General features: G+C 42.2%; 1 protein-coding gene across 1 annotated transcript in view; it reads left to right on the top strand.

Moving 5' to 3' along the window:
* The window catches only part of Rap1b (RAP1B, member of RAS oncogene family), a 33,464-nt gene extending 20,045 nt beyond the window's left edge, over nt 1-13,419 (top strand). The window contains exons 2-8 of the mRNA XM_036170085.1: nt 2,823-2,904; nt 4,751-4,819; nt 6,103-6,159; nt 7,434-7,574; nt 8,214-8,357; nt 9,402-9,518; nt 11,504-13,419. Of these exons, the coding sequence (XP_036025978.1) occupies nt 2,848-2,904; nt 4,751-4,819; nt 6,103-6,159; nt 7,434-7,574; nt 8,214-8,357; nt 9,402-9,488 (555 nt within the window). The 5' untranslated portion in view covers nt 2,823-2,847 and the 3' untranslated portion in view covers nt 9,489-9,518; nt 11,504-13,419. The remainder of the gene's footprint in view (nt 1-2,822; nt 2,905-4,750; nt 4,820-6,102; nt 6,160-7,433; nt 7,575-8,213; nt 8,358-9,401; nt 9,519-11,503) is intronic.
* The last annotated feature ends 366 nt before the right edge of the window (nt 13,420-13,785 follow it).

The raw sequence follows: 13,785 nt of genomic DNA, 5'->3' as shown, positions 1-13,785 counted from the left end.
TCTCCCCCTGTATTTGGTTTGTAGACTTTTCCTTCACTTTTTTCTTGAGTCAAGGTCTCACATAACCAAGGCTGGCCTTGAACTAACTATAACTACATAGGGTAGAGTGGCCTATGTAGCAACATCATTTTTGTTTATAGTTCTGGGTTGTGAACAGTGTGTCCCTAAGGAAGATTTCTTAATAGGTTTCAGTTTGGGGAGTATGTTGGGTTATTTACATCTCTTGGTATCTATCACCTATCTTGATGCTTTTAATAGTTTCCTTATATAAGGGGCTAGCTAAGTTGGTATAACTATAGTGTTCTAGAACATGTCTCAACTGATTCCTAAAGTCTGCAACCCGTTTCTGAAGCAAAAGGAAATGTAGCTTTGGTGGTGTGCTCATGACATGAGAATATTACTGCATTCAAGAAAAAGTGCTTTGTAATAATTGAATGCTTTAAATCTCAATGGGGGTATGGGCTACGTGGATGGTGACATATAGCAAAACTTATTTAATACTTAAGATCTACATGTTTAGCTAGATCTGATATATTCCCATAAATTAAAATGTTTTGAATGCTTTAGAAAATAAATGTTTTCCTTGAGCCAGGCATGGTGGCTCACACCTCTAGTCCACCCAGTATTAGGGAAGCTGAGGTTCACTGAGAGTTCAGGGCCATCCTGGGCTGGAGTAAGACCTTACTGCTAACAACCAAAAGGGAGAAAATGTTTCCTAACAGATTGTGAGGTTCCTTGACAAAGCAGATGTTAGAAGACAAACTGATTCCAAATTGAGAAAACGATTGTCATCCTCCGCGTTGTGTAGGTGACGGGAATTTAAGCATAGCCCCCCACGTTCGCCTGAATTGCTCGTTGGCTTTACTCATCTTCAGTTGGTCGGCTTGAGCAGCACTGAAGGCGATGGGGCCTCTGTAGATAGCAGGACAGTCCGGGCCAACGTAGAACGGGGGAGACAAACTTTCCCAAGTAGATGAGCAGAAGTTGAAGGAGCTGCAGAATCAAGCTAATGTCAAGAACACTGACCAAATGGTACAATTCAGAGAGAATCGGCAGGCCAGTGGCCTTCTTCTACAAAGGACTGTTTGGGAGCTGTCCTGGGAGATGGGCCCAAGGAGTCAGATGGAAGCCTCCAACAGTGTTGTTGCTACAGATGGCAAGAAGTTAGACCCGAGGAGCTTTCTGAGATGATGCCATGAGAAGAATGCAGGAAGTGTCTGAAGCAGGAAACATAAACGAGCAATTACTGGTTACTTAAGCACAAAAACTGACCATATTAGAAGACTGCCTCCCCTAGGCAGAGCAACCAAACTGCTGATGTTATGAATTGAGGGGAATTCTGAAACTTAAAGATTGACCGACTTCCAAAGGCAGGAGGAGTGCAGGAGCGTGGACTGAAGGAGCGCTGTGACTTGAGTGAAGCAGTGTTGATTGATGGGCATTCAGACGTCTGTTTTTCAGTGCCCCTGGGAGCTGTTTACGTCACCCAGTCCCTGTCTTCGTGACTGACAAGACAGCAAGTACTCACCCGTTCATTAACTCTCTCCCTGTGGCATGAACTAACCGGACAGTACACAACTGGAGCTGTTCTGAGTTCTGAGATTGCCGGGTGCACAGTCACAAGTCACACCTGGTGTGTTTCCAGTCCCCAAACATTCTTCTAGAACGTTGTCTCAAATGAGAGCAGGGATTTTTCTCCAGTTTGTTCGTTGAGTATATCCCGTACTCAACTACTTGTAGGTGGCTCGGGATATTTGCCTCCTCTTGTCTTAAGATGGCTTGAGAAAAGAGGGGTAGATATGCCATGTTATCTTGTAGAAAGCCCTTAGTGGTGTTTCTCACCCCTCTCCCCCTCCCCCATATTCTAATTGAAATTACTCACTGTTGTCGGGCTTCCAGATTCTTGGGTCTCAATCAGTGAGTTGAAGAAAGTGCACACAGGTTGCAGAGCAGCGGCGCAGGTCAGACATGCTGCCAAGGATGAGTGGACTGTGACAGGACTCCAGCCTTGCCTCATGGGGTCTTGGAGGAAGAGGAAGAGTTGGATCGCAAAGGCAATAGATACCAGGGGTGGTTGCTCTGTTTTGCTTGACAAGCTTTGATTATGTGCAGTATTATAGGGATTCTCTAAAAGTTCACTAAGCACAGTGTGCCTAACTAGTTGTACCAAAACTAGTTCAGACTGGACCTGCCCCCTCATTCCCATTCCTGGATATGTCCAAGAATATATTTGAATAGAAACTACCCAGAAAGCGGGGCTTCTTCTTGGTAGTTGTCAGGGGAGATTTAGAAACTTGCTCTTGTTTGTGGAGGGGTGAGCAAGCAGGATCTTACAATGCTAGGGCTTAATATAGGAGGGTCTGTGTGCCTATTACCTGGTGGGGGAGGATCAAGAGGGGTGTATTTATTCACAAGGCGATAAGCCATTCCCTATGCTTCTATGCCTCATTAAGAGAGAGCTAAAAGTCCTTTCTGTGACTCTTTGTGTTTTGCTCCGTCGCTATTGTGTGTGTGACACGCATGTGTGGGCACATGTACTGTGCAGAACACAGGTGAACGAGAGGGGCAGCTTTGTAGCTGTGGCTCTTTCCTCCACTTCCACATGGATTCAGAGACTCAAACTCAGGTTGCCAGGCATCATAGGAAGCACATACTGAGCTAGCACACTTACCCTTAACTTGAATTCTGTAGTAGATTTGTGCCCTGCTCCCATGGCAGTCTAGTCTAGAAATCCTTCTATGTGAATCTGCTGTTCTGACTGTCTTATAAAAAGCACGTAAAGACTTACGGTTTGTTTGTTTGTTTCCCTTCTCTCTAACAAGGTACTAAGTGTAACCAGTTTGCATCATGCGTGAATATAAGCTGGTGGTTCTTGGCTCAGGAGGCGTTGGAAAGTCGGCTCTGGTAAGCCACTCTTGCTCAGTGTGAGCTTTTTACTCTAGGTAACATTAAACTGGCCAGCTAGCACAGATGTTCTTTTTCTACTGAGGTATTTTTTTATTTAGTGTGTAGCCAGGGGAAGCCTTGATTTTGAATTCCTAATTCTCCCGCCTCCACCTCCAGGAACTCTGAGGTTACAGCTTTAAAGGCCACATCCATTGTATGAAGTGATGGGGACAGAACACAGGGCCCCATGCCGGCGGCACAGCTCTCCACCACCCGAACTGCAGCTCAGCTTTTGTTAATGTTTTTGTTTCCTAAGACGATTTTTGCCAGGTAGCCTGGGCTGGTCCTGAGTAGGTGACAGCCTCACTTAGACTGAGATTATAAATATGTACCACCACAGCTAACTCTTCTAAAATATGCGTGTGGTTATTTGTGTTTACTGATTAAGTTATCCTATAACTTTATGAGCAAGCAGTATAAAATTTTTCTTGTTATTTTAGGCAATTGTTAGTTGTATCTGCATGGGTAGTGTTTAAGTTACATGAGAATGTAGTTTAGGCTTTCCAGAGTAACAGCCTATACATGTGTATGTTTGCATTTTTAGTACCAGACAGGAATTAACTTTTTTAAATTTATAAATAGGCATGTACTGTATATTTGCAATTAAGTCTTTTTCAAAATCTTTGACTACCTCGTTTTATATTATTTTAATGGGCAAGGATTAGTTTTAGCAAGAAAGAAGAAACGGGTTGATACAGTGAAGGTTGGGGAATGGAGAAAGACAGAATCACCTTAAATAGTTTAGAGTTTAGCGAAACACCAGAAGAACATGAAGGTGATAGTGCATGCCTGCAATCCCAGCACTGGAGACTGAGATCTGAGTTAAAGGCCAGCCTGGACTACAAATGACTCTGTTTCAAAACAAACATAGATTGACTTTGTGTTTACCGCTAATAAGGGAAACCATCTTTCGTGGTCATTTAAAATGGCCATCTAGCACAGAACTTGATCATGCTTAGATCAAACTGAGAAGTGTATATAATATGACATTTGCTTTTTAATTTGTATCTGCAGTGCTGGGAAGGTTTTGGCTGTGTTTAGGGGTTAAAATTACAGTGCCAAAGCCAGCGGTGGTGGTGCATGGCTTTAATCCCAGCAGTCTTGCAGGCAGAGGCAGGCAGATCTCGGTGAGGCTAGCCTGGTCTATAGAGCGAGTTCCAGGACAGCCAGGGTTACACAGAGAAACCCCGTCTCCAAAAAAAAAGAAAAGTGCAAAGCCACCATTATATAAGTGCTGTTTGAGTAGCTATTGCACTGTATACTATAGTGAATAGTTGTTATATGTGTAGTTAACAGTGACAAAATGTGTGTATACTTAGTACACACACAATCCGATTTGTCCTATCCCCAAATATTTTTGATCCATAGTTGTTTGAATCTGAGGTTATAGAACCCTGAGGTAACAAATACAAATAGTTCAGCCGGGCGGTGGTGGCGCACGTCTGTAATCCCAGCACTCGAGGCAGAGGCAGGTGGATCTCTGTGAGTTCGAGGCCAGCCTGGTCTACAGAGCTAGTCCAGGACAGGCTCCAAAGCTACAGAGGGAAACCCTGTCTGGGGGGTGCTGGGGGACAACAGACTACAGGTTTAGGCTGGGCATAGTGGTATGAGCCTGTAATCTCGTCCTTGGATGGGAGAGGCCAGAGGGTCACCGCAAGTTCAAGGCCAGCCTGGTCTACAGATTGAGTTCCAGACTAGCCAGAGACACATAACTGTCTCCAAAAATAAAAATAAAAATAAATAAAATGTACAGATTTAGATTTTTTTTCTTTAGAAATGTAATGCTGTGTTAATTTTTTTCCAGACTGTACAGTTTGTTCAAGGAATTTTTGTTGAGAAATATGATCCTACGATAGAAGATTCTTACCGAAAGGTATGTTACTTTTTTTGAAAGTCTTGATTTTAATATAAATGTATTTTTAGTTTGCAGCTATCACGTTTTATATGAAGAATGATGAAGAGATGTTGGTTAGTTGGAAAGTTCTTGGCGTTGCTTGTCTGCTGGTCTCAGCGGCTGTGAGCACTTACACAGCGTGCTTGTGGAACTCTTCAGTTCATTCTGACCCAGAGCTGGAGTTTGACTGTCACTTGGGGTGGCCTCGCCCACTGGGAAGACTGGCCTCCAGCTCTCTTCTCTAGAGACAGCAGCCTCCAGTGGGTCTCCTGTCCTCCCTACTGGAAAGCTCCCTAAGAACTGCCGCAGCCGAGGGCATCGCTGTGTGCGAACACAGCCCGTGTTGATAAGACACTGTGCAGACACCCAGAGCTGTCTCTGCTTTCCTGTAGCGCCTGGCCCTCCCTCTGATGGTCAAGTTACTGTGTTCTGTTCCTTCCATTTGCCTACCTCAAAACTGGAACCGCCTTCTACACCCGGCCGGGGAGAAGTGCGCTGTTTCCTTCTGGATCTACTTCTAAATGAATTTCACTCCTAGGAATATTAGAAGGAATAACTGGGATCTAGGCTTTACTTCATAATTACGACACTGCCTCCTTGCTACCAGAAACTGTGTTCCATTGTGATGAGGAAAGTGTCTAGGAAAGAAATGAAGACATGCCCAAAGTCTTCATTTATAGGGAAGCTGATAGGCAAAATCATGCTGGCATTGTTGGAACCGTTGCTTTCCTGCTTAAACTATCTTGAAGGCGTTTCTGTTCCAGAATTAAGTGGGGAGTATGTCACACTGACTGAATCTTAGTGACTTATCAGTACATGCAGTTTGCACCTGACTAACCTTTGGGGGGCTTTGAAGCTTGATGACTGCATTCGGTACTTTTCAAGACACTGTGAACAAGGCAGCCTGTAGAAGGAGTTTATTCAGTGGAGTCCATCCATCAGGGCAGCAGGTGGCAGGCAGAGCATCAGGCAGAGAGCAAACTGGGAATGACACCTGGCTTTGAAACTGCAAAGCCAGTCCTCGGCACTGTCCTCCTACCGCTCCAGACCTCCCAAGGAGCAGCACCAAGTGAGAACCAAGTGCTGGTGCGCCATAACCTGAGTGCTTTCTCATTCAGCCGCCATGACTGGGCTGCTGCGAAGTGTCCTTGGTGTCTTGAAAAGGTGCCATAATTTATATCGAGTAGACAGTCTTAACTGCTGCGGGTATTTAATGTAGTTTACAGGTGTCAAAAGTAAAGAAATGTCTTCTTTTTCCTCAGCAAGTTGAAGTAGATGCACAGCAGTGTATGCTGGAGATCTTGGATACTGCAGGAACGGTATGTAAATTAAAATGATAAAGGATATGCAATGTGGATCAGTTTAAATGTTGAACTTTCTAAAATGCTCTGGATCGGTTATTGAAGAAATTTTTTAAATGCCAGAGTGGAAAATGTCATGGTCTGTGGTTGTACTAGTCCCTTTAAAAGATTATAGCGCTTATTTCAGATAATGTTGACGATGCTTGGTTACACATTTATTCTTCGATGGCTGTGTGAAATGTTGTGATTGGTAGTTGTCCTTCTTGAAGGTACTTTAAGTAACTATATCAACTCTGTTGCTGGAATGAAATGCCTAAGGCTAAGCTAACTCTATGAATGGAGACTTGTTTTGGGTTTGTTCCGGAGGTACAAGGTCTAGGAGTTGAATCTGGTAATGGCTTGTTCCTGACAGAGCAATGCTCAGCAAGTGGCAAGACATAGGAACGTGCATGTCTGTGTCTCCCCTCGCCTGTAAGAAGACACCGTATTCAGTCCAAACTGAATATTCCCAGTGCCACACCTCTTAAGCTCGTAGAATCAAGTTTCTGCCCACTGGATACTTCAGAATGAGGCTTAAATTTGGGCACATGAAGCCTTTGGGACTACTCGATCTATATCCAGACCATAACAACCAATTAGGTTTAAGAAAGTAAGGGAAAGAGTCTGGTTATGTGGTAGACGTCAGCAGTGTTTAAAAGACCAAAATATGCAAGACACTGTTCTTCCCCACAGATGCCCACATCCTAGTGAAGAAGTGTGAGAAAGTGATAAGATACAGGTGTGATGCAGATGTCCCCACAGAATGATGACTTTATGATCTACTGTACCTCTGGGATAAGACTAGAGCTCAACACTTTCTGTTAGGTTAAAAAAAGCTGCTTGTAATGCTGGATGGTGGTTGCTCACACCAGCACTCGGGAGGCAGAGGCAGGCGGATCTGTGAGTTTGAGGTCAGCCTGGGCTACAAGTTTAGTTCCAGGACAGCCAGGGCTACACAAAACCCTATCTCAAACAACCATGGAAGGAAGGAAAGAAGAGAGAAAAGTTGCTTTAGCACAACTTTAGAGACACAGTGTTTTTGTTTCAGTTGAACATGTGTTGTCTATAAATGTGTGGTGTCACTTTTAAAGAATTTTCTTATAATGCAATTTTCAGACAGTTATCTTCCTATAATCTATAATTTTAGAATGTTATCTAATACTGCCATATTCAGTAAGCTGTTGAGTTAGGTTTTTAGAATTGTGTGATTTGGTATGGAAACTCATCCTTGTCTTTCGATCTTTCTGCTCTAGGAACAATTTACAGCAATGAGAGATTTGTACATGAAGAATGGACAGGGCTTTGCGTTGGTTTACTCCATCACAGCACAGTCGACATTCAACGACTTACAGGATCTGAGAGAGCAGATTCTCCGGGTTAAAGACACTGACGATGTAAGCAGGCTTCTGTGGTAGATGCTGTTGTCATTTCCACACTGCTGTAACTGAGAATTTGTGGGGGTCTGTTTTCCTACCAAGTGGATCAAAGTATTTATAAAAAAATTTCAAATTTCTTTCAAAAGCTGAGGTTCTTGTTTGAATTTTTTTTCCCTCCAAGTGTACTTTAGAAACTGGTTCTTAAATGGCCATTAGTGGTTTGGTAAAATAAGCATCGCTTTCCCTATACTGCTCTTTTAAAATTCCAAACATTAGATCTGTCCAAACCTGCGATGCCATTAATAAATATGTTGACTTGACTGAGTTGATTTATTTCTACATGGCATACGGAGGGAAGTGAGAGGTTCCACTGAGACCGTGAGAAGCTGAAGTCTCTGCTCTAGGGACCCCCTTAATTTCTCCTTTTTGTGTTGTGCAATTCATTAAATATGTGTCAAAAACCAAAAAAAAAGTGAAGTAGATTCACACCCTTAAACATTTTAAAGTGTCGAAATATGCGGGCGTTCCATGGTAACTCCCTTTGTACTTCCTTGTTGAAAGGCGGTTTTGATCACTGTGATCCAGTCCATTGCAGTATAATTGTCCCTCTGTTGTAAGCAGTTGCTAGCTTGGTGGTGGTTGTTTGTGTCTTTGCAGGTCCCAATGATCCTGGTCGGGAATAAATGTGACTTGGAGGATGAAAGAGTTGTAGGGAAGGAACAAGGCCAGAACCTGGCAAGACAGTGGAACAACTGTGCGTTCCTAGAGTCCTCTGCAAAGTCAAAAATAAACGTTAATGAGGTAGGTTTGTGTGTGTTTAGGAAGCTTTCTATGTTGGACATAACACTTTAAATTAGAGCATGTGAGAGAGCTTACTATTTATTACAGAGAAACCTGGGTTCAATTCCCAGTACCTACATGGCAACTCATAACCATCTGGAACTCTTGTGGTTTTTTGAGACAGGGTTTCTCTGTGTAGCTTTGCGCCTTTCCTGGATCTCACTCTGTAGACCAGGCTGGCCTCGAACTCACAGGGATCCACCTGGCTCTGCCTCCCGAGTGCTGGGATTACAGGCATGCGCCACCACCTGACCCATCTGGAACTCTTACTCCTAGGAATCCAACGCTCTCTTCTGACTTCTGTGGACCTCTGCATAAACTCATGAGGAGACACACATAAAATCTTAAAGAATGTTCAGTTAATGGGAAAGTACTGCAATAGAACTCCCAAGTTAATATATGCTCTTACAGGCAAAAAACAGTCTTGTTGAGTATATGCATGTAAATAAGTAACACTATTTCAGTGTCTTTGTAATGCTTATACAGTGAACTTACTGTTAAAGGGAAAGTTGGGCAGAAGGCCAGTGTGGGAACATTAATTTCATTGAGGACTTGAGGGAAAAGTATTTGCGTTCTGAAACTCAGAACGACAGGCGTGGTTCTTGAAGTGGGTGGAGCCATGTAGAGCCAAGGCCTACAGAAAGATCTGAGACAGTAAAGGGGCTTTTCCCTTTCTTCCTTTTTCTCTTCTCTTGTCTTCTTTGGTAGGATAGGAGAGATCTGCCTGAATTGAGTAGAACTCTGCAGCTCCTTCAGCTAAGTACTTACTGTAAGGGAAACATTTTTAAACTTCTCAGAAAAATAGAAGAACTTGGTACTTGTAAGAACACTGGCTTTACCCATTCTGCAAATGAATATTGGCTCTCTAGGGTTTTCTTGATAGCTGTGGAAATTGCCCGGGAGCTATTTGTTTTTGCTTCACTTTTTCATTCCTGGGTTTTGAGCTTGTTTTTCCTCTTAAAAATAACAACAACAACAACAATAATAATAATAATGTCTCTGCAGATCTTTTATGACCTAGTGCGGCAAATTAACAGGAAAACTCCAGTGCCTGGGAAGGCCCGCAAAAAGTCATCCTGTCAGCTGCTTTAATGTCCTGGGTGCATTGTAGCTCTGAGCCAGGTATGTGCCGTCCGCCTCGCCGCTAACTTCCTTGCAGGGACTGCCAGCAAACAAGCAAATGATGTTAGTCCTTAAAAATAGACACCGTGACTCAGCGTGATAATCCTGGGAACTCGGTTATTGACTAGGTATTTCAGTTACCTGTCATCAGAAGTAAGGTCATTGAGTTATAATAGAGATAGTTTTAAAAGCTACATAGTGTGGCAACCTAGTGAGCGGGGAGGACTCTTAAAAACAAGCCTTTGAGGCAAGACAACATGACAGATGAGGAGACTGGGCACAAAACAGGTTCTCTGTCTGTACTTAACTCCAGAATTCATGAGCACTGCCCAGCCCTACAGTTAGTGGCACCAGCAGAGCCAGAATTCCAGTAGACTGCCTAGCTTCTGAGAAGCGTTAAGGTGAGAGATACAAGGCACAGTAAGTAGAAGTCCTCAGCAGAGAGGATGACCCGCACCACCTCGGAGTCTAACCAAGGAAGACTAAGGGTACCTTCCATTTTACCATTCTAAAGAGGCACTGAGATGAGCGCTTGTAAAGGTAGGTCAAGTGTCCAGCACACAGCAGACACTCAGCTGTCTACCGGGATTGTGTGCAGGGGTAAGAGTCTCCTGTTCAGTTAGCATTCAAGCACTATCAGTACCTTGAGAACTTGTTTTCTTTTGAGACAAGGTTTCTCTTTCCCTGTTACATAGCTCTGCTGTTCTGGAACTGGCTGTGCAGACAGACCAGGCCGGCCTCAAACTCCCACAGATCTGCCTGCCCGGGATTAAAGGCTTGTGCCACCACACCTGGCTCCATCTTAAGAATTTATGTCTTATTTGCTGAGTAGCTCCAGCACTCGGGATACTGAGGCAGGGAGGGTCTCCCAAGTTCAAGGGTGACCTGTGCTATATATCGAGTGCTTATCTCAAGTGAACAAAAGAGAGTATTTCAGCATAGGCATGCATCTATAAAGTCAGCTCAAAGGAAGCAGTTTCTGACCTGACAATTCAGATTTTGTTCCTCTAGATTACTCCAATTTGTTTGTTTGTTTGTTTGTTTTGTTTTGTTTTTTGAGACAGGGTTTCTCTGTGTAGCTTTGTGCCTTTCCTGGAACTCACAGAGATCCACCTGGCTCTGCCTCCCGAGTGCTGGGATTAAAGGTGTGCACCACCACCGTCTGGCACAACTCCAATATTTTAAGTTTTAATTTTCCCATTTTCCTTCAAAAAACATGATTACATGTAATTTTGGTGTAGAACCAGCTTTGTATTTTTTTATGTCTACAAGTTGATTGAATCCATATAAATGTGGATTTAGGCAATATAACTTATCAACTATAAGGTAGTATAGAACTGTCATGAAATAAATTCAGTTTGTTGAGTTCACTGAACCAGCTTTTCGGCCTTTGCTGGAAATGGGAAACCAAGGTCTTCATTTTCTACTAGGTGCTAGAAACCCTGCTTAGATGTACGTTTTGAATTTTACATGTAATTCTAGGATCATAAACAATTTCTTTAGGATTTTCTTTTCTGTTTTTTGTGTATAAGTATTTTTGCGTGCATGTATGAGTACCATATGTATGTCTGGCGTCAGGGAGACCAGAAGAGGGTGTTGGGTACCCTGGAACTGGAGTTACAGGCAGTTGTAAGCAGCCATGTGCCGGGTGCTGGGAGTGGAACCAGGGTCCTTTGGGAGAGCAGCCAGTGTTCTTTACCATTAAGCCATCTCTGTAGCCTCCACTTTCTTTTTCTTTTTAATCTTTGGGAAGTAATATGCAGAAATTTACACATGGCTTTTTCCTTCTTTGGGCCTAGAATTTTCATTTGCCTGGCTTTATTCCAAACAAGAGGGCAGCGGTATAGACTGCCCTCTTTTTTGGAATAAAGATGGAGAAATGCCTTAGCTGTAATGTAATGTAATGACTAGAACCAGAGCCTCTGTCTCGCTGGTTCCTTAAGCTCCTTGTTGTACAGTAATGTGTTTGTTTTTCCCTTCCACAGGTCTGAAGAACTGTTGCCCAATTCAACAGTGCCAGCACTCCAACTTTGTTAAACCTACCAACATCTTACATGGACTTTCCTGTGGTGGTACCCTTAAGAAGCGGATGAAAGCTACTTTATCAGTTTGCACATTCTAATCACTTTCCAGTACCCCAAGAGATTTTTACTTCTATAATAGTTGTAGAGTATGCAGCTGGTCCAACCAGAGGCTACATCATCCAGTATTACTGCTAAGAGACATTCTTCATCCACCAATGTTGTACATGTATGAAAACGGTGTACTGTATACTTTAACACACCCAGACTTTGTATTGGAGAGTACAATAATGTAAATCCTAAAAGCACCACTATTTTAGCATAATAAAAGAAAGTCCAAAGAGCTCCTATATAGACTACTCCAGATAACTTCGCTTCTTTGATACTTGTAGCTTATTGTAATTTTTTTTTAAATTCAAGGTCATTATCATTGTATTATACAAAATAAGCGCTTTGATTAACACAGCTATATAGTTTTTTTAATTTTTCAAAAACCTGTGGAGACAGTGATCTTGTCTTTAAAATATGATAGTCCTTTCAGTATAATGTCTTAGATTAAAGACGTTGCCTTTAATATCTGTTGGGAAGGAAATGTCCAGGCTTTTCAAATCTCCTTATTATATGTTTCCTTTTTTGTTTACATAGGGAACAATGTTTATAGTTGTGTGTACAGTGGGGGTCTACAACAAGAAGTGTATATTTTCAAACAATTTTTTAATGATTTAACAGTTTTTGTAAATCATTTCCAGGCTTCTGCAGCTGTAGATTCTCACTGTGACTCCCTTGCTTGCTCATGCGTATGTGTGTCTGCAATACCAAATATACAGGTTTAGTATCTTTGCCTGTTAGTGATTGTTTCACATGGGTAACGTTTTGGTTGAGCTGTTAACAGGTGGACGAGTACTGTGGATGTGAATGTGGGAAGTAATTTTAATCATGTGTAATCGGTCACAAGGCCGAATTGCAGTAACTATTGCGGTTTTATTTAACAATGCCTTGTTGCTTTGTATGCATTAATGTTTGGGTGTAAAGATTGTGTGTCCATCCAACAGGGAGCCACAGTATTGAAATTGACCAACCTGATGTTACAACGACTTTGAGGTGGCCAAATGTAAACTAAAAGCCTTAATTAAAGTGGTGCAATTTTGTATAACTTAGCATCCGTAGTTCAATAAATTTGGATTGCCGTGCAAGGGCTTGCACTTGAATGTGTTTTGTGTAACGTTTTAACCGTGCTAGTAAATAAATATGGGTTTACCTTTTTAAATGTGATAGGTGTTATTTTACAGTGTGATTTCCTAATTTATAACATACAGGTAAACCAGACTCGTAATTAATTCCAAGAATGATGAGTGAAAGATGTCAGGATTTGGTTTGTTTCTTGTTTCTTCTCTTTTCTAGAATTGTTTGACTGTCCACACAAAACCGCCCTTTGAACTTTTCCTCGAGAAAGAATGTTGTAAATCAAGCAGTATGACTTAGGAACGAAACGCCTTTGGTTAGTGTTCAGTGGCTCCTTGGAGTGGGAAAAAGGAGGAAGGATTCAGATACTTTGGGAACTGCACTATGGACTTTTTTATGCAAAATGCAAATCTTTGGGGAACTAGTACTCAGAAGTTTGCACCAATCATGCTTACAGTATTAATAAGGTCATAAGAATTTTTTATGTGGACTCATGCTACTTTTCTTTTAGATAATAATGTTTGTTTTATGTGTGCATTGAATTCTGTGAAATTTGTAAAGAAGCTCTTACACTTTTTCATAGTACTTCCCAGCTGCTGGAGCAATTACTTAGTGGTACCTTCTAATTTGCAGGTGTGTGCCAATCCTCACCACATGCTGTTTGAAATGGGACATTAAAGGCTTTCGTTGAGATAGTCCTACTTGTTACGTATTAAATCACAAAGTTCCATGCCCTGGGAGACTAAAGAAAAGGTTCTTTTAGACACTCTGGTCCTTTTATCCTTGAGAGACATGTTTTGGTAAAGCATGTTTTCTTTATACTCACTTGGGGACGCCTCCAGAAGTGGGACACTGAAATCATTCCAGTTGACTGTGTTCTGTTGAAGGTACCATTGTCCATTATGAGCAGTAAGTACTCATCCAGCAGATAAAGCCTAAGGGTCAATAACTGTTGAAGGGTTTGCTGGAATTACAGAGACGGCAACAACAGAAATCAACTCAAGTGCTGCCCTGTCAGTCCATATCTGTAAGATTTCTTAACCTTGCCTGCTACTCTAGATGTT

Source organism: Onychomys torridus, chromosome 20, assembly GCF_903995425.1.
Source record: "Onychomys torridus chromosome 20, mOncTor1.1, whole genome shotgun sequence".
Classification (NCBI taxonomy): Eukaryota; Metazoa; Chordata; class Mammalia; order Rodentia; family Cricetidae; genus Onychomys; species Onychomys torridus.
The sequence above is the reverse complement of the archived record's forward strand: the minus strand, read 5'-3'. Positions and strand labels throughout refer to the sequence as shown.